General features: G+C 39.6%; 1 protein-coding gene across 1 annotated transcript in view; it reads left to right on the top strand.

Moving 5' to 3' along the window:
- The window catches only part of trabd2a (TraB domain containing 2A), a gene marked incomplete at both ends in the record, with an annotated part of 66,625 nt that extends 48,000 nt beyond the window's left edge, over window positions 1-18,625 (top strand). The window contains 3 exons of the mRNA XM_080046629.1: window positions 9,261-9,351; window positions 12,162-12,434; window positions 18,433-18,625. Of these exons, the coding sequence (XP_079902755.1) occupies window positions 9,261-9,351; window positions 12,162-12,434; window positions 18,433-18,625 (557 nt within the window). The remainder of the gene's footprint in view (window positions 1-9,260; window positions 9,352-12,161; window positions 12,435-18,432) is intronic.
- Window positions 18,626-27,030: the final 8,405 nt, after the last annotated feature.

Raw genomic sequence — 27,030 nt, forward strand, 5'->3', positions numbered from 1 at the left:
CAGTTGGCATGCAATTTTACTCATCAAGATTTATTTGCAAGCTTAACAAACCATCCCTCCCATCATTCGTCTCGCATTCCTCCAAATACTATCCATAATAAATTAAGCTCTGCTGCTCTTTAACAGAACATCAGTCTTTTTTTTTGTCTGGGTCAGTGACATAAGCCCTGGAAATCTTCAGATGTGTCTTCTTTCAGATAATAAATGATCTCAGATAAGCAGCTGCTATCCTGATTTGGGAAAGTTATTGATGAGGTGGAAGTGAGGAAAGCCACGACTCGCTCTTCCTCTGATACAGCAACCACTACCGCATGTTTAACCTTCGCTGATATGGGATTCTTGGAGACGAGGAGCTCCCGTCTCTTTTTGCTTACGTGTCTTCAAAGATAGGGATTTTTTTATAAAGTCTGTGTGTCCCTGGTTTAGCTTGGGATAAAGAGATTCAGAAATAAAAAATGGGCTGGGAAAACTTGCATGCCAAACTGAGATACCAACTTGAGCTTCCCCCCCTCGTCTCCACTCCTGTTTTTGTATATAGCAGACTTTACATGGGCACCATGTCAAGATACAGTCTGCTATGGTCTCAATAGAGAAAGGTTTTTGGTCCTAAAGGGAAGGCCTTACCGGATGCTCTTATCCTCTGCTATCACAGTCTGGCATCTGAAGACTTAACATTCCTGTGTTGTTTTGCATGCCTTTTCCCTTTGTCTCTATTCCTGTTTTTCTTTCCATGTTAAAACTCAAAGCAGTCGACATCGGCGCTCCTTCGTCTCTGCTTTGGCCTGTCTTGAATTGTCTTGTTTCTTGTCTGCGTCTACGTCTACGTCCTGCCGCATCTGCTTTACCCGTGTTCTTCTCCCCGCGTCTCCGTCAACAGCCTGTGTCTGCTTATGAAATTTGTGATCGGAATCATTTTTTACAATAAGAAGGAATGATCCGTTGAATTGGGCCCATTTCTGAACCATGCCTCTCACCGTGACTGAGAGAAATAGAAAGAGAAATGTTTTGGCGGTGGTTGAGATGTTAGCATTCTTTGGCGTGACTTAAGAAAGGCTCATTTCATGGAACAAAGGTGTATTTGTGGCGTCGGCTTGCTGTTCTGTGTCTTTTCAAATTCACACAGCCATATCACAGCTGCATTTTATCAGAGCATTCTCATTTCAATGGTATCCACTACATTCAAAACTATATGCCAGGAGGAATTTGAATATAGAAAAAGCTGTCCGGTTCTTCGGATATGTTGTCAAGAATATCTTCATTGTTTCTGGTGCCTTTCAAGAGGTGCCAGTTACTATAGAGGCCATGTTCAAGCTTTATGGCCTTGGGGGGAAGTCATAACAGATGGTGAAATGCATATTATAAATGTGTGAAATCACATTGCATGGTTGTTCCTCACCAGCGACACGGATCTCAAAAGTAAAAAGTCATACATCTAGATGTTTGTTTTGGCAAATTATGAGAAATGATGCGGGATTTGATACATTTGGTTAAGGCTTCAATATATGGAATGCTAGAAAAATTTCTTGTGCTGAATCACAATTTCTTCTTCAACAAAGCACCAATAAAACTCCCAGTATTGCAAATAATTGTTTTTATAGTGACATAAATGTTTTTTATTTATTTTCTATATATATATACAGAATCATAGAGACAGAGCGAGCAATTGAAAGAACGGATGGGGAAAAGGCAGTTTGGATCAAATCAATGTACATGGAAATAGACTTAATTATAGTTTTATCTTATTAAAAAGTGTTTTTCTATAATTAGCAGAACCATTTTTTCACAACCTTAAACTGTTCTATAGCCTAACATTTTCATTCGATTTATTTTATTTCAGGTGACTGGCAGCTTAAAAAAAGGAGAAGTCAGACTTTTCTTGAGTTTGTATTGGAAAAAACAGGTCTATACTGGCGCTAAGGTCTTGTGATGCTCTTTATGAAATTGGTCGGTTCATCAGTTTTGTCCGTAATGAAATATCATTACAACAGATTGTGCTGCATTTGTGGTGCCTATATATAGGATTTACCATGTACCTTAGGTTTGAAGGAAATTATGACATCATCTTCAGAAACAAGGTCTATACAGTTGGACATTATTGAGTAAGCAGCAGAAGCTTTAAAAAAACATCTGGAGGTTTAGTTTGGCTCCATCGGTGGTTTCACCCCTAAACTGTTATTCTCTGCCTCTACGTCAATCTATGTTCCTTTTGTATATCCAAACACACATTAGTGGGCTAAATCGTATGCAGTTTTGTTATTAAGTGTAGCATTTATTTTTTTTAGATAGAATACCGAGGAGGGAGAATTGAAAGATGCGACAGATTGGCACTGAAATTGAATACGCTGTAGGTTTTGGACCGGTTGGAACCAATGACAGCGCACGATTTTTGTTTTATTTTTTCGCAACCCAAGCAGAATTTGTGGCCTTGTATGCAGACACATTAAACCAAACATCTTGGTTTTGGCTACCGACTTTCTCTCCTAAGCTATTATATCAACAGTATCCTTATCCTTCAGGGAGTTTGGATCAAAATGACAACGTATAGCTGCAAGTAACATCATACTAAATTGATTCCAGGCGAAAAACATTCATTTTGAAACTATTTTTCCGTGGCCCATCCAGCGGTAAAGAATCTTGGTGCCTGGTCGGATGAATATTATATTAACATTAAGAGACTCTCAGGTCTCAACACCGCAAGTTGGCTACGTTTCATAGATTATCAAAGTTTCACTTCAAAATTACAACATTAACTGCTGCTATCCAGTAATTGAATTGCGCCAGCAATGTGGCTCTGGGGATTCCAGTGTGAGTTGGTCGGTAGGTTCACCACTTTGGTCAGGCCTCAAAAACTATTTTTGAAGGATAGCCACGTAATTCGTAAAGATTGGATGAATTGCATCTAAATTTGGTACAGACATAGATTGTGTCCAGATGATACATTCTGATGACTTAAGTGATACCATGACTTGTCGTCTAGTGCCACAAGGTCAAAGATTTCACATAGCCATTGAAATATGTCAACATTCGTTGATGGATTGTGAAACGTGTTGTTAACAGTTCCCATACAGTGTTGCCTAATGACTTTGATGACACACTGAATGGCTTAGCTATTAATTACCTACTGCATGGGCCTTGTTTCTGAAGATGACATCGTCATTTTCTTAAAAACTTTGTGTAAACTATGTTAACGTGAAAACTTGTGTTTGGTGGTAATAAGATAATGATAGCATGTTAATTTGCTAGCCGCTCATGAGAACCTTAATCTCACTTGTCTCTGTAAAATATAAACTACACCTATTTAGAATTGATCAAACAAACAATATATCCAAAATACAGTAACGTTCAACAGAATACCATGGGAACCTTTATCTCGCCCACAAATGATTCCAGACTGATGAAGTAACGACTGATAGACTCTGTCTATGCTACTGTATGTCATTACTGTCTGATGGCTTGACAGTATTTAATCACATCGTCTCTGTTTTGAGGCTATTGCCAACAGTTTCCTGTTCCTTTCAAACAAATTGCACTTGACCGATAATAGATGAGGTTTAAATTTAACACAGGGGAGGAACTGACTGTCCATCAGATACATTCAACAGCATGATTCAACCAAGGGATAAGGAGAAGTGCTATGTAAGCAGAGCCCGTACTCCCAGACACTTGATATGTGTGTTAATATATAGCTGGCATTGTTTGCAAAACACCAGGATGACTGTGTGATCCCTGTGCCAGTGGATAACCAATAATTTTCCTGTTATTTGTCCTTGACTTGACTGTCACTTTTATGGATGGCTGCGTCTCCTCGGCTGTCGAAGACACTGAGGTTTACACGTCTGTTAGCAGTTCTGGTGAGCGAGGACAGAGATTTTCCAGTAGAATCTTTGGCTGTTTAAAACTTCCGATGTCCCAGGGATGTCATAAAAACAATTCAGTCTAAAACTGACTTTTGACAATAGGTTAACTGTCTCTTTCTAATGGCTCTGTTTTATGGCTGTGTGCGCTGTAATTTATGCACGATCGATGTCTCCAAAACCGCTGCGTCAAATATCTACACAAGAAGAGAGAGAGAGCCTCCTAAAATTGGCCTGTTGCAAGGTGTTTCAGAGCCAAAAGTGTGTGGCTTTTTATGTCATTTGCAATAAATGTTACTTCCAGGAAGTGACATACTAAAGCTCTGCATACCACAGACTAAAGAAAGTACCAGACACCTCATTGTCATCTTCAATAAAAGGCTTCATATAGTTCTTAGTAGGGGCGATTATGGGCTGCCCGGGCCGGATGACTAGCAGGGAACATGTGTACATAAACAGCTAGCAAAAGGCTGTATGGAGCAGAATGGCCTCAGCGCTGCCCGTATCGTTTGTTTATCCAACATGCTGTAATGTTATGAGAACTGCCGCTAGGGCCCTGGTAACAAGTTTTAATGTAAATATTAATGTGTATAGAATAGGAACGCTATTTAAGGCTTACCATATGTTCTAATAATTTGAGCCGATGATTGTGGAGACTGGATGTCTTTTTAAGGTCAGATGCCGCTGCCATTCTCAGCTGGCATTTCTCAGACTAGAGTAAAGGTGTGCAGAAAGACTTCATTCAAGTTAAATACAAATGGTTTTCCGGTAAGATACATTTTATTGTTATTTGTACAACTCTTTCACTTGGTGTTTTACATAATTGGCAGATAATACAATAGTCAGTGTTCCTAGTGCGGATTACAGGCAAAATTGTAATGCAGTAGGAATGAGTGGCAGCCCGGTATAACTACTATAATGAAATGTTGATAAGATTAATAAAAGCACTCATCATCAGTTATAAGGAGGGTGCATAGCATCCAGTGTTGCAGTACGTCTCCAAACCAGTCTTGAGACCACTTTTTGAAGGTCTCATTCTCGTCTCGCATCTTGACTTGGTGTTGTCTCGGCCTAACACAACGATGCCTTGGATTTTATTTCAAAGTCACACAGGAAAATCAATCACACATGGACACAGTCTATGACTATACATTAGGTAGAGAAAGGAATCTTAATTAGATTTTTGTTTGTGTTTTTATAGAAATGTGGATCTTCTAGATCAATTTGAGGATGTTCTATGGTTTGCTTGTTGCACATTTTGCACATGCTCTTGGTCCAGGTCTCATGCCCTCACAGTCCTGGTCTCTTCTTGGCTTCGATACACTCTGGTCTTGGTCACGCCTTGGTCTCTGTTCAGGTGGTCTTCTTCACAATGACACTGGAAGCATCTTTGTGCTTCAAAGAGGAACAGCATAAGAAGGAAACATTTGTATGAATGTACAGTATCGGCAAAATGTACATATCCATATATTCTCTACGTTTAGTGAATCGAGTGTATGGTTAGGTTCTGTCAATGTAAAGGACTTGGTCAAGGTTGTGCAAACCTGATCGTTAGATGCTGTCACAGTCTGTTATAAAAGCTGTCAATTCACCGAAAAGTTCAATAAACATTTAAAAACTCTGTACATTTCTATAACCATGACGTGAGCTAATCTGTGAACCTTTAACACAGTGGTCCAATGCATGAATGTCACTTGTAGGGAGCGAGCTGTGAATGAGAGCTTTCAGGTCTGTCCCCCGGTTTTTATCTCTACCATCTCGGCCCTCTCTTAGTGCTGCTGGAAAGACGTACAGTCCAACATATTGTGCATTGATGGTGCATATTTTTGGCCCATTTCATGGATTTTAAAATGTATGAAATTGGCCCTAAATAAATAATCTGTGGAAATGTATGTCAGATGTCACGGATGTCACTCCAGAAGTGTGCTTCTTAAACTGTGGGTCGGGCCCTTACATGGGCTGCAGGCCGTTTCCCTGCTAGGAGCCTAAATGAACATGACTTCTATTTCTTATGTAGTGGATTGGGAACCTAAGACAAAACTGTAGTGACACATTTTAGGCCTTAAGGTGGAAGTCTCCAGATCAAAACAATCTTGAATGAATTCATTAAAGTGACATAGTGGAGAGTAAAACTATATTCAGTAGGAATCAGTATCAAAGAAGAAAAGGTTACAGCTTTTTCCCGAGCTGGGGGCACAATGCAATGTTTTCATTTTGATTTGCCGTGAGACAACCAATAACCACAATATCTGATTGTGTGTGTCAACATGTTTAGCAAAGACATGCGATGAAAACATCTGTGAAACCAGCGTGGCAGAACCAAAGTTAATGCAGTGCAGGAGAACGCCATAAAGCTCCACAAGTTTTTTTTTTTTTATTATGTGTGTTTTGTTCTGAAGCGAATATGGAAGTAATAAAGAAACAAAAAAAATATTTGAGTGGGGAAGTAGTTTTGCTGTGAGTCACTGTGCGAGTCCTAAAAACACTCCCAGAAAGTGTCCTCCCCGACACAGATGTTGGTGCAAGCTGTGTCACAGTAGAAATGTTTCTTTGACAATGGATGCACAGGTGTTTTCCTCACCACAGCCTCTTCTAACTTTTGGGAGACTCATATGGATAGAAATGAAAAGCATGTTCTTTCTATTGGTAGGACACAAGGGATTAGGACATGTAGGAAGGGCCGTCTCAGTTCAAGTCCCTCTTAAAAGTATTCTTAAAAGTATTCTGTAGAAAAAACAATAATTCACTGCCGTGGACGGAAGAAATAAATCCAAGAGGAAAAGGGGGAAAACATATGGGGGTAGTGAGTAAAAAAAGAAGTCTTTAATTTATTTATTTATTTCCACCAATTACCAGCTGTATGAAAGAGAAGAAAGATACAGTACATTTGTCACAATTTACCTGGCATAGTCATGCCTCCATGTTCAGGCTACATCATTCATACATGAGGCCTAATTTCAGGAAAATTCAGACCTTTTAAAACATAATTTTCTGTTCCTTTTTTTCTGCCAAGGCATCAATCATTTTAAATCAAAGATGTCTGAAATGTTGTTTTTTGTTTGTAATTCCATGACTTCGACGCACTGGAAAAGCTACAGGTTTTTTTTTCCAGTATGAAACTTGTTTTTGTTAAGGTGGACTTGCTTTTCAGGAAAAAAAAATGGTCTTTGTGTTCCAGCAAAACATTTGATTTAAATTCATCGAATCATCATTTCCAAAGGGTCGCATTTCAATATGAAATGTTCCAAGAATAGGCCCCTCTTGAGAAAGTGTGTGAAGTTGTATAGTTGTTCTATTCTATGCTTTGAGTATTATAGTAGGTTTCTATGAAATTGCTTAAGGCTGCCCCAAAATAGAAAGCATGTTTGCAGAACATCCACTATAAAGGCAAATGTGTGTGTTTTATTAATAATTTGATCTCATAATTTTTTTTTTTTTAGATTTAGACTTGTTGCATGGAACGTTTAAAACCAGGTTTCTAAGATCTTCTGCAGTTTCCAGCTTGTTATTTTAACTCTTCAAACGCACAGTAAGGTCCCCAAAAAACACATTGAAGCCTTTGGGGACACATCAGAATTGATGGTTTGCCTCCAGTTAGAATTTGTGTGTATACGTATTTCTATGTGTGAGTGTGGGTGCGTGTGTGTGTGTCCCTTTGATGTTTTGAAGTCCGCCCACCCTTCTGTGGCCCTACATTGTGCCGAACAGCTCCATTTGTCCCACCTTAATCCCCTGACGTAAACTCACATAAATCACACACTGAGTTGTTTCTCAAACGTGGACAGGCTGGAAAACTGCTTTCAAACTCCCATGGAGAGTTTGAGAGCCGCTGGGTATTCATTCATTCAACTGACCACCTGCATTGGTAATGATTTCAGAGTAGAAAATAAATGTTTGTCTTTTCGGACATGCAGTTGAGAGGTGGTCGAATTAGTATGTGCACCTTCACTCCCGAGAAATGCTAAACCATATTTTCATTGAAAACGCACCAGAAACTGACCAAATAAAGCGTAAAAAACATACAAAGCTTGTCAGTTCATTAAAAAGGTCCATCTGTCTTGATTCCAGTGGAACAAAAATCAGTCACATTTACCAAAAAAGACAAATTAAAAATGGTTCTTACACTTTTCACTGGTCACTGGACCGGATCAAATGTTGACATTGCACTTTTGAGGAGTAGCCCCTCAGTCCTCCCTTTTCCATGGGCTATTACATACTGCGACCTAGTTTAGCCAAACACTTATTAGTTCTAGAGATGGGGCAGCAGCAGCATCATGGCACCCACAGTGCATCCAGTGCCCGACCTCCCTCTATCGATGGCTCTGGGCCAGATTAAAGTGCCGGGGCCCTCATTGTTTACACAGCTCTGTGGTGCCACGGCTGAGCAGGCCCAAACAAAGGGCCCCTGCTCCCCCATGTCACACTGAGGGGGGAAGAATGGAGACCTCTTGACATGGCAACCTGAAGCCTCAATGCCCACCACCACACCACACTACCACCCCCCCATCCACCACTTCACATAGCTGCTGAGAGAGGGGTCACAGCCAGAAAGAGAGAGGGAGAGGGACAAGAGTGCAGGTGAATGGAAAAATACAAAATGGAAAGGAAAGCATAAAAGGAGGCAGATATGGAGGGTGTGTGTGTGTGTGTGTGTGTGTGTGTGTGTGTGTGTATGTGTGTGTGTGGGGGGGGGGGTGATCAAAGGATAATCCATTAAAGGAGAGGATTAGAGGAAAAACACGAGTAAATTGAAGGTGTAAAAGTAATAAATGGGATGCAGGGAAAAGTCCTGAAAAGCACTGAAACGTTTTAGAAGGCAGCAGAAATATGACATGATGTGAGGAGAAGAGCACCTGATGGCAAGAATGGAAACATATATCATCCTTGCATTCACTGGTCTTAAAAAGCCTTTTATACTCATATTCGAGACAAATATTGATTTTCTTTTTGCAGATATTTCATCAAACTCTTAATTTATGGTTAAATGTAAATGTCCTCCCTTCAAAGTAAACGTTTCATAGAATGTCCTTCAGTATCTTCAATCTACTAGTGAGGTGACACTTGAGAACAAAGAGCTATCCAACATCAGGCTCTCCTTTTGAGCAAATTATTACCCAGTAATATGACATATACCTGGAACACTATTATGTGATACATTGACCTCCTGTGTGTGTGTGTGTGCATTTCCAACATAAAACAGGCTTTATTTTGTGTGTGTGCGACTCTGTGTGCCATTGTTACAGGACATCTCTTTGTCACCTTTATTTCTTCAATATAATTGTGGATATGCATTTCCCTAGGCCCTTCTGAAACAATGCAGTTCAAATGGATAGAAAATGTCTTGTTTAGTTTCACTTCACTTGCAGTAGCTCAACATGACCATTTCTTTCTTTCTCACGGTTGCAGGTCACTTTCTTGGCAACAATACAGTCATTGATGTGCTTCGTCGCCAGGGATACGAGGTGGAGCACACCCCCGCTGGGCAGCCCATAAACAGGTACATTTACTGCTAAAATGCCTGTAAACACACACACACACACACACACACACGCACATGCACACGCACACATACACAATCTAGTGACACACGTAACAAACTGGATTTTGTAATTGAACTGGGTTTTAGGATCTTTTACTTATAGCTAACCCCCTAATATTATATGAGCTTCACATTGTACTAAATTCATTCAATGTTTTTCCTGAAATCAAATATTATGCGATTCTTAAAATTTTACCTGCATGCAACACTGAACTTTTTTTCAGCTTGTAAATATTTCTGTTAAGCTTTAGTTTGTTTAGTTATATGATTTTGGTATAAATCACACAGAAATATTTTACATATGAATATCAACTTTAAAAGGATTCATAACGTACAACACACATATTTGATTTGGTCAAGTGTATCATAGAGACAAAGATATTTGATATTTTCTTTTTAAATTGTGTTAACGGTGCAAGAGACTGGGTTGTGTCTATTTAATTTTTAGGTTTTCATTTTTTATAAAGAAGGTCTGCGAGATGAGAGAATAAAACAGCAGATAAAAGGATAGGCAATTCTAGAGATGACCGGTACAAAAATGGGCAGAAAATATTATGTTTCCTCAGAGTTGTTGCACATTACGATTTCTTACAAAAAAAACACAAATCTGTGAAAATCAAAGGTCCATATTTTATCACTTAAATGGGTGTAAGGTTTCATGTCCCGGCCACATTATACAGGCCTCATGGCTCTGACAGGAATACATATTTCTCTCAACTTTTTCACTGACTGAATTTATAATGGGGAAATCATTTTCCCAAGTAGGCACGACTTCACTGGTTGGTCCATGTGTCTTTCGCTGACCCAAAACAGATGTTCACGTTCTGCTTCAGTCCTTGGGAGAAATGTGTTGTCTGCAAATAATCAAACTATCAAAGGCTGCACTCGGTAGTTATCCACCGAGTGATTCTCCTTTTGGTACTCGCTGTCTCCAAATGTACCTCAACATGAGAACTCATTTTATCCACTTGTTTTAATGTTTATAATTCAAATGTTCTTGCGCTTGAAATGTAGCCAGTAAATGTGTTTTCCCTTCTACATATTGTAAGTGGTGCATATGAGATTCACAACAAACAATGCCTGCATGTATACAAACCAAACCTTATACTGTATAATACCGCTAGTTTAAACTGATGAGCACTGAACTGGCTAAACAGGGGCTTCTAACAAAAGAAGCTGCTCAAGAATTTCTTGCTGTATTATATAGCACACTGTTACCACCAGTATCCACTAGTAGTTGTCACCAAACTAACCTTCAAATCATAAGGATTACAACTTTTGAACGTGACAAATATGGTTTAAGTGAGAGTATTCATAACAGGTTTGCAGCCAATGAGGAAATATCAGTTTCATTTTCGAATCAAAGGTAGAAAATAATACTGTAAATGTGGTGCAAAGAGAATAATCTGCTAGCAGTTATTAATACGATTTGTGACTATGAACCTGCAGCATATTAATCATGAACCAAGCTTCATTACTTCTGTTAAATGATGTCTTATAGACCAAGCTGCAGTTCTGTATGTGTAAGGGGTGATGTGGTGTGGTGTTGGGATAGTGCTGTAGGCATTTCATGTTCTGATTTTTTTGTTTTTGTTTTAGGAAAATATTCTCAGTGTGGTCTCCTATTCATCTGGGCCTTTTATTATTATTTTTCCGGCTGTTTTTTTTTCACTATGTAGATTGTTCCGCTGATAAATCAGACAAAATCCCAACTGGCCACCAATGAAGTGTTGTTGAAAAGGGCCTAGCCAAGCAGAGCTCATACCTCCTGCTGTGAAGCATGTAGTGCACTCTACCATGGCCAACTGTGCGGGTGACTATCTCATTGAAGATCTGTGTTTCTGGTGCGTGTGTGTGCGAGTGAACGAATGAGTAAATCTACTTTCACTCGCACACTCTGCTGTTTGATGAAGGATTATGAGCATGTGATGAACCTGCATTAGACTTAATAACACTAGATCGCTGTCATGGGTTAATCCTTGGAATTCACCATTCACACAACACATGGTGACATCCAAATGTCTGTCAATGCATATCTCTGCTTACCTGTAGAATTATACCACACACTGTGTTGACTGCTGTATGCATGATATGGGTTTATCCTATCTCGCTGTGTTGGTCTGATAGGGTTCAAGTGAGTGTGTCATCAGGAGTGTTTGACATGGAATAGAGGAGTTTTTGCTCTTTCCTTCTTGGGGCTTTCATTTGTTTTTCCAGAATATTTTGGATATGTTCTTTATCAGACCACATGTTGGTTCTTGGAAGGGCCACGGAGTCCTGTTATTACATAGCAGGAATTATCCCTCTCTTTCAGCACTAGCTTCGCCTTTCTTTTTCCTGGATGTAAAACCTTTTCAATGGCACTTCCTCTTTCATGCCGTCACATTAAAGGAAACACAGTAAACCAGTAGACTTCCAAGATTTTATATGTTTTTAAAAAAAGAAGGAGATTGGTGGTCGTAACATTGGCTGGATTTGTGCACACATTTGTGTGAATCAATAGAATGTTCTAAAGGAGAACCACAGAAAACAATGAATTAAAAATCATATGATGTGCCTAAACGTATTACGACGTTCGTAGAAAACACTTATGCAGCATTATACATTACCCACCACTAATCCTTTTGTCTATAGGATCAAATGATCTGTGGCAGTTGATATCTGCAGGCCCTGAAAACAAGACGGCACATGCTGTGATTAAACATCTCAGTCTACCTTAATTCTTTTCAAAAGCATCTAATGTTCCCGTTCATGTGTGCACCTTCTAGGAGATCATCTTCCAGACCTTCCTCTCCAGAGTCAGAAGAGGACCAGGATGAGTCTCCTCTGCTGGAGCCTTTCTTCCATGAGCTTCCCCACATGGAGGAGGATGAGGGGCGCTCCCTGGAGGACGACCTGCTGCCACACATGCTGCTGCCCGCCGACAGCCTGGACATGCTGGAGAAAGCCGAGAGGAAAATGCTCAAGAAAAAGAGGAGGAACAAGCAGAAGAAACAACGGCACCGGCATTTCAACGACCTCTGGGTTCGCATCGAGGAGAGGTGAGAGAGGATACAACACAGACCCTGCGTTTTCAAATGGCATGCTCTTTCTTTTTTTTCTATTCCACATACTACAGCTGATCATAAAAAGTGAGCTTATTTATTTTGTCATAACATCGCACCTTGAACTCGCCTCTTGCTTATACTGTATATCCGTGGAAATTGCTGGTTGATTTCACATGGAGGCTCCGTCGATGTGACCTGACATCGGGTGCGCAGTGGATAGTGGGTCAGAAAAGCATCCTGATTTCCACACTAAAAATCAGTAGATGTAGTAGGGCATCCGGGTATTTCTAAGCATGCTGCATCTGACTACATGTATTGGGACATCCTAAATATGTTTCTACCATACTTAATAGCAGGGAAGTATTGGTATTGGAACCTAGCCATGGTTTGGTTTCTTATAAATCGCACATGGACCATCATTGACTTTGCTGTCTCTTTTGCTGTGAGAAAGGGAATGGCGAGAAAAGAGTATAACGGTGAAACCTCAGAGAAGAAATGCAGAGAGGATGTGAGGAGGGGGAAATTGGAAATGTGCAATGCAGAGTCTATCCACTTAGTCTATAGAATCAAACTGACACTTCCTTGTGCCGGGCCGCAGGCTCAAACGGCTATACCATATCACATCACCATACTCGTCATGCAGTCTGCACAGCCCTTCAGCACGCACACACACACACACACACACACACACACACACACACACACACACACACACACACACACACACACACACACACACACACACACACACACACACACACACACACACACACACACACACACACACACACACACACACACAGCCTGCAGTGTAGTGGTATGAGTCCAGACTAGTTCCTTTAGCCGGTCTAAGTGTCTTGACAGTGAAAAAAGCAGCCTGACTGGGAATTCCTATCAAGTATCCGGTTTTTGGGTCTCACTCACTGTGGCTCCAGGCAGGGACTCACCGGACAACGAAACCAGCTCACCTTTCAGACAAAAAGAAGGGGAGACCTCTGCGCAAGGTGTGGTCTGCCGTGTCGAAAAGCCTCTCAAATGTTCGCTGAAAAGGCAGAATGTTTTGTTCTTACAGATGTGATTGTGCATGTGGCCAGGAAGCGTAGATGCTAATTTGAACCCTCCATCCATCCGTTTTCTACACCCACTTATCCTGTTTGGGAGTTGGACGCTATCGCAGCGTGCATTTTTTTCCAGAGGCTTTTTTAGTCTATCAGAGTGCAGTGCAGACGCATACGGTCAGACAAACCACAGTCATTCACACCTGCGGGCAATTTAAGAGTTTCCAGTTGCACATCGGACATGCACATCTCTGGACTGTGGGAAGAAATGGGAGCACATGAAGGAAACCCACGCACACATAAACATTGAAACCTTTTTTTTTTTTTTTTTTTTACGTTGCAGAAAATGGCCCCGGGGCGTTCTTGCTGTGACAAGGCAGAGCAAACCACTGAGTCAACATGCCATGCCTTCTCTGACTTTAGACTTTATATAAAACAACTTTGGCAGAATGGTCAAAAAATTGCTCGAAAAAAGTACACATTTTAGCTAAACAATCCCAAAGCTGTTAGGTGGGAGGATACATCTCTCCTGTCTTATTATCGATGTGTATTTATTTATTTTGTTTTTTGTATCTGTCTTCGGACCAATATGTGTTTGCATGCAGGAGTCAACTCCTCCCACACTCTTTAATTTGTCTGGAACATAGAGCTTGTTTGCTATGGCTAGTATTAACATTTTACAGATGGAGACTGTTTACACTGGAACTTACAGTAAACCCCATAGTCCCCTGTCATCGCCATAGGCTACTGTTACACACATAAATTCAGCTCAAATTGGTGGTTTACATATTTGAGATGTCTGCAGGTGACCTTAAATGACCTGCCCTGCATCCTTTGTGGCCCTTTTTTCATTTTGTTCTGTGTCGATGCCATTTCTCCTTCTCCACTTCTCATTTACTCTGTTAATATACACTGTATATAGCTGTACATTATGTTATCATATTTAGTTTATTTTAATTATTTTATTTGACTTCCACAACAACATACAGTCAGACCTGGTCAATGGGGAAATGTAATATCTGTAGATCTGTATGCTTTACTCTGATAAACTGGTAACCTTTAAAGGCGGAATGCCATTGTAGAGTCATTTTAGTGCGTATAATACAGCCATTGATTTTGTTCTGATGCTCCCAGACCTTTGGACTAGAGTGAGTGTGGAACAGTGGAGAAAAAGAGTCTTAAGTTGCCTTTTAAACTGATTAGTCTTCAATTATGCCAGTGATTTCTAAATTTGGATAATTACATGCTGAAACATTTGGTGCATTAAACATTAAAGTGCAGGGTTCAGAAATGATCAAATATAATTGTGGCTTCCCGGCAGGTAAAAGTTGGAGCATTGCAAGGTGCTGCACTTAAGCATATATGTAGTGATTTTTCCCCCCCTCATATGTCATTTTTCCATGTACAGTATACTCTATTCCAAATTACAGATGGAAAGGGAAAAACCCCGTCCATGTAGCATCTGTTCTGCACGGGAACAGAGAGGGTTTGTGAGCGCTTGTGTACATTATGTCTGCAGAAATGTTTTTCTCTCTTGTACAGAGAGCCTGTATTTTCTGAAAACTGAGGGGAAACAGACTGTTTGTGTACACACGTTGCAAAGTGTACGCGGTGCACGTCTTTGTATATTTTAATGTCTGAGTAAGGTGGCCCAGTCAAAATGGGAGAGGGCAATCCAAAATAAATCAGGAGCAAAACTACCACTGCGCCACAGTCCGGTGTGTTGTTTTTGATGCGTGTCCACAGAGCAATGTGTCACACCTGGTTTCCGTTCCTTACCTCTGCTGGACCTCAGACCCCTAAATAAACTTGATTCATAACTTCTGTATACTCGGAACATTTGGAAGTATGCTTCATTGATTTACAGAAGACGCTCCCTGCTTGGTTTTAAAAGTAATCTTCCATATTAAAAATCTATTTAATCATTGAAGACTTTGAGCTACAGCAGTACAACAGCCTTAAGCCAAGATCGATGCAAAGCAAACAGTATTTAATTCAAGTATCCATGGGTAATGCAAACACCATCAGTTGGATGTAATTTAAAAGTTGGTCGGGATCAGCATTTCAAACCGACCGGTAACTTCTTAATAGAACACATTTTGAAGATATTTTCTTTACTGACGATTAATACTTTTTTTTTTCCCTCTGTCAGTTCTTCAGCCAAGCAGATTGCAGTCAGCTATCCAAACTGAAAGTCATTTGCCAGTAATAATTATTCATCTGCAGACGCAGTCAGGATGAGCACTGAATTGATGGCAGAAACTTAGGACTCAGACATGATTAAAGACCTTTTTTGAAAATTAGGAAAGACATTTTTATTTTTCTGTCTTTATCTCAGTGCTTGTCAAAATAAGTTTCCCAATAAAAACATAAATCTGAACATTTTTGGAAATACAATCCTGCAATCACTTTTTTTCTCAAAGACGTTGTGCGGCATTTGGATGTTGTAATGCTGTGCCAAATTTGACGTTGCAGCCCACTGGTTTCCGGAGATCCTGACTGCACAGGAACTTGCCTTGTTTGTTTTGCCTGGCCTCGTCCCAGTCCCAAAAAACCACACAACCGCTGCACTCCCTGAAGAAAATTATTTAATTGCCAGACTTGTTATGAAACGGACAGATAAAGAGAGAACTAGAGAGACCGCCAAAGAGTAGCAGACTGAATGTATAATTCAACCAGGGGAATGAAAGAGAGTATGGAGCTCTAGCAGCCAGATCGGAGGTTGGGGGCTGATCAATGACTCACATGCCCAGGCGTTTTGTATTGCTGCTGATTGCTCTAGTACTGCCACAGTGGAATCCTTTTGTCGAGAGCATTTTCCCCTTTGAAGCCTCCGCCATCATTAATATTTCCATTGTTTTCTTCCTGCAGTTTGCATATTTTCTCTGGCAATAGCGGGACGATTGGAGGAATGTAGAGAGAGAGAGTTATGCACTTCTTTTAAATTACACCACGATTTTCCTTTCAATCTCAATAGAATAGCGTAGCGGTTTAGCAGTACAAAGATAGAACAAGAAACGCTGCATGTTTAAAGAAATATATGGTCTGGGAATAATAAGGGCTCACCCACAATGCCGGAGGTTTTGTTTGAATTGAGCTCGTAAAATGATTACACACGGCTTGTTTGGTCTCTCTTCACCCATTATTTAAAACATATTAATGCCAACTGGACCACAGTTTCTGCATTACCAATGGAAATAAATTGATTAAAACTCCAATCTTCTATAGGCTGTGATTTGATCATGCTTGATTGATAGTGGGAAGGCAACATGAGCGAACAACCCATCAATTGTTGCTAAATTCCTTTTAGTGCACAGAATTATGTGATGTTGCCTTCGTTTGTTTGAGAAATATTTTGACTAAACTAAATTGTCTCCAATGGGCAGGTTGAGGCTGCATATAGGATATATACGTATAAACTAGAGGTGGGCATAGATTAATTTTTTGAATCTAGATTAATCTAGATTAATTTTGGAATTAATCTAGATTAATCTAGATTAAAATGGCTCATTTGAATTCATTCATAATGTGTGTGTGCTCCCTAAATAATGACTCAAAGTAAGTCTTTGAGAACGTGTTTCTCAAGCCAGGTGGCGCATCAGACCAGGGGCTCATCTCCTGTTTCCAACATGCATCACAAACTGCTTGAGGAAGCTGTTCTAGCCTACTATGATAATTGGTGATGAAAATAAATAATGTTCAACAAGATGTTACTTAGTAACGCGTTACCGGCATCGGACCTCTTTTTTCAGTAACGAGTAATCTAACGCGTTACTATCTCCAAACCAGTAATCAGATTAAAGTTACTCATCAAAGTCACTGTGCGTTACTTTTTCAGTCATTTTCCTTAGTGAAACATTTTACATAACTGCACAAATGACTGCGATTGCGATTTTATGTAAATAAATGTGCGCGCATGTGTCTCTAAACTCTCCAACTGCTCCAACCGCTTCTCTCGTCTTTTTGGTAGCGCCCCTCGTCTCTGCCATGCAGCGTGTGTGTGTGCCTGTCTGTGTCTGTGTGTGTGTGTGTGTGCAGCAGCATTACGGCCGAGTCGAACTGTGGCGCAAAACAAAGTTTTCCCCCCGATGAAATATAGCGTCTGCTATGGGGATATTTAGGATTCGGGTACGGTGACGTTGACGTTGAAGAGATAGAAGTGTTTAAAACTTGGAAACTTATAGTCACGTGGCGACCGGTGGCCACACACACCCACCCTGCGTTCCAATACCCGATTGTGTCGTGGGCAAGTGATGGAGAGAGAGAGAGCGGCGGGTGTGTGAGAGAAGCTTCGCCCCTCGTCTCAGCGTGTGTGTCTGTGTGTGTGTGTGTGTGTGTGTGTGTGTGTGTGTGTGTGTGTGTGTGTGTGTGTGTGTGTGTGTGTGTGTGTGTGTGTGTGTGTGTGTGTGTGTGTGTGTGTGTGTGTGTGTGTGTGTGTGTGTGTGTGTGTGTGTGTGTGTGTGTGTGTGTGTGTGCAGCAGCATTACGGCCGAGTCTGAACTGTACAAATGACTGGCTCCCTGAGCCGAACAGGAGGTGGAATAAGAGATTAACGGCGATATTTTTTTTTATCGCCGATAAGAGTCTGGCGTTAACGCAGCACGTTAACGCCGATAACGGCCCACCACTAGTATAAACATAAGTATTTGGGTATGTGTGTAGGCCTACTTTTTCTTCTTTTTTCTTGCACTCTTAGCAGCCGCTTTTCGTATTTTACACAAGACATACACTTTGTTATTACATTTTTAACCTTGGCCTTCTGCTGCAAATTTAGACTTCATTTTGTATGTTATGTATTAGTATTTTTCTGTCTGTTCTTCTTACTGAAAACAAAAAACACATTTTAAATAAAAATTCTTCCCTGTTCCACAGTAATACAAAAACTCATTGTCTCTTCTACTCTCTTGTTTTTTTGTTTCTCTCTCTCTCTGCAGCACTATGGTCCAGTCTCCTCCACCGCCGCTGGTTCGCATCATCAACGGTTACATCACAGTGCAGCCGCCAGACAGAGTCCACAGCCACTTCCACTACCATCACACATCTTCAGCATCAAACACCTCACCATCTTTACTCCTCTTCCTCTGCACGTTGCTCACATTGCAGCAGACGTGGATTGTGTTTCTATAGTGGAGCGACCATCAGCCCACTGGAGTAAAAACTCTCACACATATGGGTGACTGACAGCATGTATCGGCTCATGAGTTCATCTGATCCTGTCTCATAATGCAGTACTCCAGTGGATGCTGCAGACAATACCGTTGACTCTCAAAGACTTGACTGTTTGCAAAGAAACCATGCAAAAGGATGTGACATTTTCTGTATCTGTCACACAACACTAAACTTCATGGACATTAGTTTGGTGTGTGTTGTTAGGACTGAAGGGTAATCGATCATGCCAATATCAATTAATATGGTTTCATAAAGTTTCGGACACAAGAACATTGTGGAAACTATTGCTGAATATCAAATACTTTCAATTAAGTACAACTGGAAACAGGTGTGTGTGTGTGTGTGTGTGTGTGAGAGAGAGCGAGAGAGAGCGAGAGAGTGTGTGTGAGACAAACAAAGTCTATCAGCTCTTAACCCCCCCATGTCTTGAAAACCTTGTTAATTTATTCTTCCATTTTAGAAGAATTTGTTTAATGTTGCATACGAGCCTAAACTGTGGAGGGGAACACTGTACATATTGTTTCTAAATATTATAGATGTATTTTAGAATTATAAAAAAATAAATGAAAATTGTCAAACATTTGGTTGTTTATATAAATATATAAATAGATATGCAGTATATTTTTGAAAAAGAAAAATCAGGAACTAACCACCATAGCCCCCCGTGTCATGTGTTTCACTGAAATTACGTTTTATTTTGGAAGGGACATATAATTGTATTGTTCTTTGTGTATCAGTGTTATCAGTGTCTCGCTTTGCCGTGTGTGCGTGTGTCTGCTGCAAGGATTTGTGTTGTGTGTGTGTGTGAGTTGTTTTTTCACATAGATATCATTTGTTTAATTTATTTAACTACTATAGTTTTGCTGTAGTCCATATGAAACTTTCCCAATGTTTTTGGTTTTGTATTTGTATTTTTTTTTTTTGCTGTTACCCTGGCGTCCAAATGTGTTATTTCCAATGTTTTCAAGTGTGATTTCAAAATGCATATGACGGTTATAAATAATAATACAGTTTTAAATACATGAAGCTGTCTACACACATAGACAGCATAGTGCTTTATGTCTGTCACATTTCACTTATGGCATGAGATGATCGTAATAGTATTACTATGGCAACAATAAAATATTTATCTAGATCAAAATCTGATTTTACTTCTCCTGCTTGGCTGCAAGAAAAGCTAGAGTGAAATTTTCATTTTCAAAACAAAGCCAAAAGGTGAGTGAATATTCAACGTACATACAACAGGAAGGCACACAAATAACTTCAAATGGATGTTGATGGTCCTACCGGTTACTGCTGCTGGCTGCGTATATAAGCAGTTTCACAAAAAAATCAACATACCATGATAATATGTCAAAGTTGTTCTTTCAGCTTGTTTCTCTTCCAGGTATTTACAAATAACATAAAGAACATTGTCCTCATCCTCAGGCAATTTTAAAAGAAACATGGGAATGTACATGGTTGCAAGATAGCAGGTTATTTTGTACAAATGTTTGGACCTTGCACTTCGAAAATTGTCTTCATAGGAAACCCACCTTGGTACTTGTATGCTCATATAACGCACACTTGTATTACTCAGGCTACTCTCTAAATGCCCAAGATCATGTTTACATGATAGGATAGGTGGAGTCAGTGATTCTGGAGAATGCATGCTGTAAATTTTTTTTTGTCAAAACCAGTGAATATCTTCTCACGGTCCACTACCTGACCGTACTGTGTGTGCGCTGAAAAATCAAATCCAGTGTTAATTCCTCTGTACACGGTCATGTTGCTAGCTAAGGTTGCCCTCCTTTGTTTACATACCAGTTAACAGAGTCTAGGCTTTGTCTTAACACTGAATTTTGATTCAGCACACACACAGTACGGACAGGTAGCAGATTGTGAAGAGATTTTCACAGATTTGCCAAAAAGTGATTTTGACAACAACCATTCTCCAGAATCTCACCACCTTTAATTACATGCATCACCTAAATATGTGATATGTCTCAAGGCTCTCAAGGTAAAGACAGATAACTTATTGTTGATACAAGTCAGTCAGTATAGTCTGGTATCCCAACAGCAAACACACGCTACCCTCCTACGCTGACCCTGGGTTCAAGGCATGTTTACGGGAGGTTAATGTGCTGTGATAAGGCCGCTATTAGAAGCCGTTTGATGTGTGCATGTGGTCCGCCACAAACAAGGCAGCTGCCCCCATGCTGCCAGCGCTACTGCAAAGAGACAAACAGGAAACCAGAGCTAACCCACTCTTTAGATGTACAGGAAATGAGAGTTAATTGATTTGTTGTATCAACAGGAAAAGAAAGCTAATTGACTTGTTAGTGTGCGCTTTGATTCAGGAGTGATTGTGTGCTAGAAGAGGTCGCAGGGGGTCCGCGTATAACTGTGTATAGTGTAATGTGCATGAGCAATGTTCAGACAGATTGCAGTATAAATGAGGTGTGAAGAATGAGAGGTAAGTGGTTCGATTCAAAAAAGAAAGATGTGACTGGGGATTTTCTCTTTCTGCTGTGTTTGATTTCTTGCCTTGAAACATTCACTATTTCTCAACACCACTGGCGATGAAATCCTGGAAACATTGAGTGTTTTTTTTTTATTTATATCTTTTTCCTTTACTTTCCTTTTTTCTTTTTCTTTCTTAAACTAAGACAGAAGCAGTCCAGGCAATTCCCTGGGTGAAAGGCATTCTGGGGAATGAAGTAAAATCACTAATTGAGTTTGTCGGTATAAGTGGTGCAACGGAAAGGTAAATTACTACACTCGATCACCAAGTTACATCTGGAATTCTAAAGGCTCTCGCAGACTGATCATATTTAACACGAACAGCCTCTGGGGTTCACCCCCCCCCCCTTGTATGACTTATTGCATATACCTCTGACACTGTGATTAATCAGAGAGCATTTGTAATCCGTCTCTAACAAATTATAGCCCTGACTTTTTGTTTCCGTCGATCCTATGTGTAAAAACGCACCACTGAACACGTGGCACATCTGCGACTTTAGTAGCGTGATTGTGCGCTAGAAAAGTAAACGTTCTGAGAAAAAGCAGACTTCATTACTAAAGTCATAACTTCAGCCAATGTAAGCTCACAAAAAAACATCAAACTCACCATCATGTTAAAAAGCAGTGTGTGACTCTTAAAGAGATCTCTCCTCCGCTCCATGTAATGAAAAACCTTCAAAACAACAGAGCTCGTAAAGCACTCAGTCATCCTAGGAGAGAATAAACAAACAAAGGTGCGGGTCACTCCTCTAATTGCCTCCTGTGGAGTGCCTTTACTGACAGATGTTCCAGCTCATTTACTATCAGGAACACAGCATAAAGAACAGTGTGAATTCCTCAAGTCAAACCGAGTAACATAAGAGAGCTAGCTGTAGATGTGGATGAAATGGTTTCAAGACATTCAAGATTCAACATGGCTTATTTATTCGTATGCACACGCAATTACAGGAGCAGTCACGGGGAAATACATTATTGAGACTCTGGCTCCCTTTAACAATGCAACATAAAGAAAGAAAATAAAGGGAACAATTTATAGCGGAAAACATAGTAAAGACACACAATTAGTGCAAAGACATGAGAGAAAGTAACATTTAAAATGTAGAGTAAATAAATAGTATAAAAGATTGAATGTCAGTGAAACAGAATACTGTACATGGAATATATACTGTAAAATGGAATATGTATCGACACAAATTATGAGTTCTTAGTGAGTGTGAAAATGATTACCAGATGTTACATTAAGAACAGGTGAAAACAAACAGATGTAAACATTTTTTAACAGATGTTAACTGTCAGGATTCCAAATCAGGACACAAGAATAAGCCCTGATCAATAGACAAATGTCTGCAGTTTGAATATACATATATGTATATATATATATATATATATATATATATATATATATATATATATATATATATATATATATAATTGATAACAGGTGAGTCTAATTCAAGGTTCAAACCCAGGAGTTCAGCGAACATGAGAGATGTGAATTAGCTGGAGGATAGTGTTTCAACCAAAAGCACTTGGATCAACATCTCCTTTGCATTACACGCACATGAAAACACGCTCACCCACAAAATTGTAATTAAAGTATTATCTGTCTAATCTACGACAGATTCGACGTTAAAATCTCTTCCATCACATAACACAACGTTTTTTTATGGATCAGTTAAAACACTAGTTTGTGGGATTATTGCTCTAATTTCCCCCCTTATTCACCACAATATGAAATAAATATGCTCTTGACAGACATCTATTCCTTAAAGCACAATCGAATAAAAGAAAATGGATCTTATAAAAACGCCACACCACACTGGATTGGAGGTGGGGTTTGCCGGATCGGACAAAGTAAACGTGTAGGAATTGAAAGCAGATGTCCACGCAGACGTCTGTTTCCTGTGGAGCACAAAACTCACTAAAATAAGGATATGGCATTGGAAATCTAAGGTAGTTTACGTCCTCTTTATAACTCTGGGAGAGAAAAAGAACTGAATGGTAACGTTATTTATTGGCATTTGCCAGTATAGCTGAAGTCCCCATTAAAAATATCAGGTCCCATGTGGAAAAATCACACCTTGCGTCTAAATGCGTCGCAAGGCAAAACTATCCACTGTAGAATGACTGATTTAACTAGAAATGCAATTCCTTGAAGAAATTGCGGTGTGAATGCTGACGCTGTTGAAGCTGATGCTGAAGCAGCTGACGCTTCACTGCTGATTGTTGATGAAGAACGAAGGATGAATATATCTGAATGAACAGAATGTTTGAAAAATACAATGTTTGAAAAATGTGGAATATTTGGAAGTTTGAATGGACTTTCTAGCTGGAATTAGGAATGAATTATGACCTTGAAGTATGACCTCCAAAATGTAATCAGTTCATCTTTGAGTCAGAATCAACATTTGTGCAAAATTTGAAGAAAAACCGTGGAAGCGTTCATGAGATAATGCAGTCACAAAAGGCAACATCACAGTGACCTTGAAATTTGACCTTTGACCTCTAAACTATTGTGATGTCATCTCTGAGTCATAATCAAAATATGTGCAAATTTTGAAGAAAATCCGGTGAAGTCTAAAATGTTGTGTTGGAACGGGGACTCGAACCCCCAACCCTGTGTTCAGCTCAATCAGGATACTATTATGTAATGTCCTGAAGGACCCGAACATGTAGAGTGTTGAATGAAGTTTATCGGATGAAAAATGACTGAGTTAACGCATTTTGAATTTTTCCCATCCGCTTTGAATAGGGCTGTGGAGTCATTTTTGGAAAATAAAATTTTAAATCCACATATTTTCATAAATTTTCATATTTTCGGGAACCTCTACCGGTTTCCAGAGGAGGTAATTTCAAACTCCTGAAAAAGTTGAACATTTTGAAAGTTATTATAGGAAAAGCATTCTCAAACTCTCGACTTATGAAAATTTCACTTGTATTCTGGATGTATCATAAGAGATTGGACTCTTCTCCCTTTCTGTGACCTACATTATCCTATGATGTCACAGACAGGTGCAGAGGTCTCCATAGTGACTGACAGCTAATCAGTGTCAATTGAAAACAGCTGGTACTGTACACACGTACAGTCACTTCTCTCCCAAAGAGGATCACACACAGGCGATTTCAACTGACCGCATAAGCCCAAACTGCTGCTTCTATCTGGCAAACCGTTTGTCTGACAGATAAAATGAATATACCGTGAGAACCAGAAGATTCCAATTAATATTCAGTGTCAAATTTGTGTTTGTAATTTAAAAAATCGGGAATTCAGAGCAATAAGCAAATGGTGTACACTTTGAATCTCCTCCTTGAAAGCAAAGTCTATTTTAATATTGGAGTCAATTAGGCAGGAGGCATCGTTCGGTTAGACTTTTTTCCGCTTAGAAGCTCACAGCTCCCAATATGTATGTCCATTTGGCTCCAAGGAAACATTTCTGCGACCGTAACAATAATATCTACAGTTAGAGACCAAAATTATCCACGAGGAGTTAGATTTTTGTGAGTTGACGCAATCTTAAAAATGTCTGGTGTACTTTTTTATTCCCTCTCCTCCACTCTGGCAGTTGATGTGCACACTCTAAATATCACTCAAATTGATGTTACATGCGTCAAACATGGCTGATTAATTTGAAAACTATGCTTTTTTTTTAAAAGGTTGAATTTGAACAATGAAAGACGAAAGATAGCTGAATATTTGGTCTGGAAGTGAGCTGGAAGTGTTCCGATATCCCCATTCATTCCGGAGGAGGATTTTTGGTGTAATAAACCTTTAATAATCTCTGAAGTTATGAATTTTATGAAACAATTGTGAATTATGGAAATGTGCTCCCCTGCAAGATGAACATGGAATCGAGTTTCTACGATGAAGTATGAACGAGTAGGAGCATTCATAATTTTGCAAGAAATATTAATTTAATAAATGGTTGATTTTCTTTGAAGTGATGGATTTCCTGAAAATTCCGTTCAAAAAATAGTAATGCCTGAAATATTCTGAACGGTTAAATGTGACAATGAAGTTTGTCGGATAAAGTATGAAGGAGGAGAAGGGATTTGATAAAACATTGAAGAAGTATGAAATTATGATTTTTTTTGAAAATGTTGAATGGAAGCAGGAAAGTCCTTGACGAGCTGAACATGTAGATATTTGAATCAGGTGGGTCCGCAACTGTGTCCCAACCCCCCCCCCCCCCAGTCATTACAAAAAAATAAATGTTTACCTCCAATCATAATAGATATATTTATAGATTTATTACTATGAATCTGACATTGACATCTTCCTATTGCAAGACATGGACACTCTCATTTTCCCAGGTATTACCCACAATCCTTCGAAACATTCCAACCAACCAGCCCTGTGCAGCCGGTCCCCATTGTTAAAAACAACCCCAGCATGTTATTGCCTATCTGATGTAGCACAGTACCTCACAGTCTTGCACAAATAATCCAAAGTGTGTAGAGTGGGTCTCACTGTGGCTATTATTACCGCATCGGTCTAAGAGTCATAGTGATGTGATAAGTGAAACCCATGGTTATAAGTGCTCCGTTGACTGAGTTCCCTGTATATTTACAGAGTAAATCCCCTCAGGGTTAAATATATATATATATAAATTCAGAGTATTTTGAGGCGCAATTAATCTTTTGAATAATAAATAGTTTGAACTACAGCATGTCAAAAATAGTGAACTAAGTTTGTAAAAAAACAAATCCTAGAGACATCTTCGCATTGCATGGTTTTTAGACCGGTGAATTCACAAAATCTTGTATTATTTGACTTGCAATGATACAAAAGAAAGAAGCTGCAACTCCTAAACATTGCAGACCTGGTAGCAGCAAAGGTTTGTAAACCTTTTCGCTATTAATGGCTTGCAATAATCAACTGATTAGAAACATTGTTAGCGATGACCTCATCTCAATCAACAAATGGTATTTGTACAAATTGTACACTACTGTTAATGTGTTCTGGATAATGGAAATGCACACTATACAGATACGGTTAACAAGAATCCAAGGTGCCGGGATGAACATACTTTAATCAAAAAAATATTCAATTTCAGTAAGGTGGCAGTTTTTATGGCAATACTGACTGTACATATTTCCACACATGGTTTCTTAAGTCCCAGCCTAGCCTTTTGCCATAGGCCTACAATGTGGTATTCAGTCCTGGTATACGCTGACAGATGAGAAAAAAGACCTGCCGGACAGTGGCCCATGAGGAGGTAGACATCATTTAAACTTGAATGTTCCATCATTCCTTATGTGCTGCAAGCTGAGATCCCAAGATTCCTCAATGTTCGCTAGGTTTTCCCAGACGCTCAGACGGTGATTTTAAAGGTTTTCACAATGCGTGCCTCCTCTTTTTCAAACCGTTAACAGAAACACTCGGCACTTACGGAACCTATTACTCTTCAGTGAGTTCAAAGCGGTTGTAAGGACAATGGGAGATGCATACATTGGAAATATTCAGGGCTTTGATTAAGTTGATTGCAGAGGTCTGTTCATCTGTTTTCCCTCTTGTGCTGTCGTCCTCTGTGCTCTGAAGAGATTTTACAGTTTCTAGGGCCATACTCTACAAGAGTCCTTATCCCCAACCCCGGATAACCTGCACCCAATACTACAGTCTGATGTAGAAAAAAAGCACAGGTGTATATAATAAAATTTATGAGGGCAGTATTCCATTTACCTGCTTCAAATGCAGGGTCCTTTTGGTCACGCTGACTGTAATGGCTTATTTAGACACCTAAAATAAAAGGAAGCCTTAATGAATGTTATCAATAAGTTTCAAGTCAAAATGTCTATTGCTGAGAGGTATGGGAGCATTCCTAAGTCTTTTGCTGGTGAAAAGTGTTGTGTTACCCACATTT

Source organism: Ammodytes marinus, assembly GCF_949987685.1.
Source record: "Ammodytes marinus genome assembly, chromosome: 18".
NCBI lineage: Eukaryota > Metazoa > Chordata > Actinopteri > Uranoscopiformes > Ammodytidae > Ammodytes > Ammodytes marinus.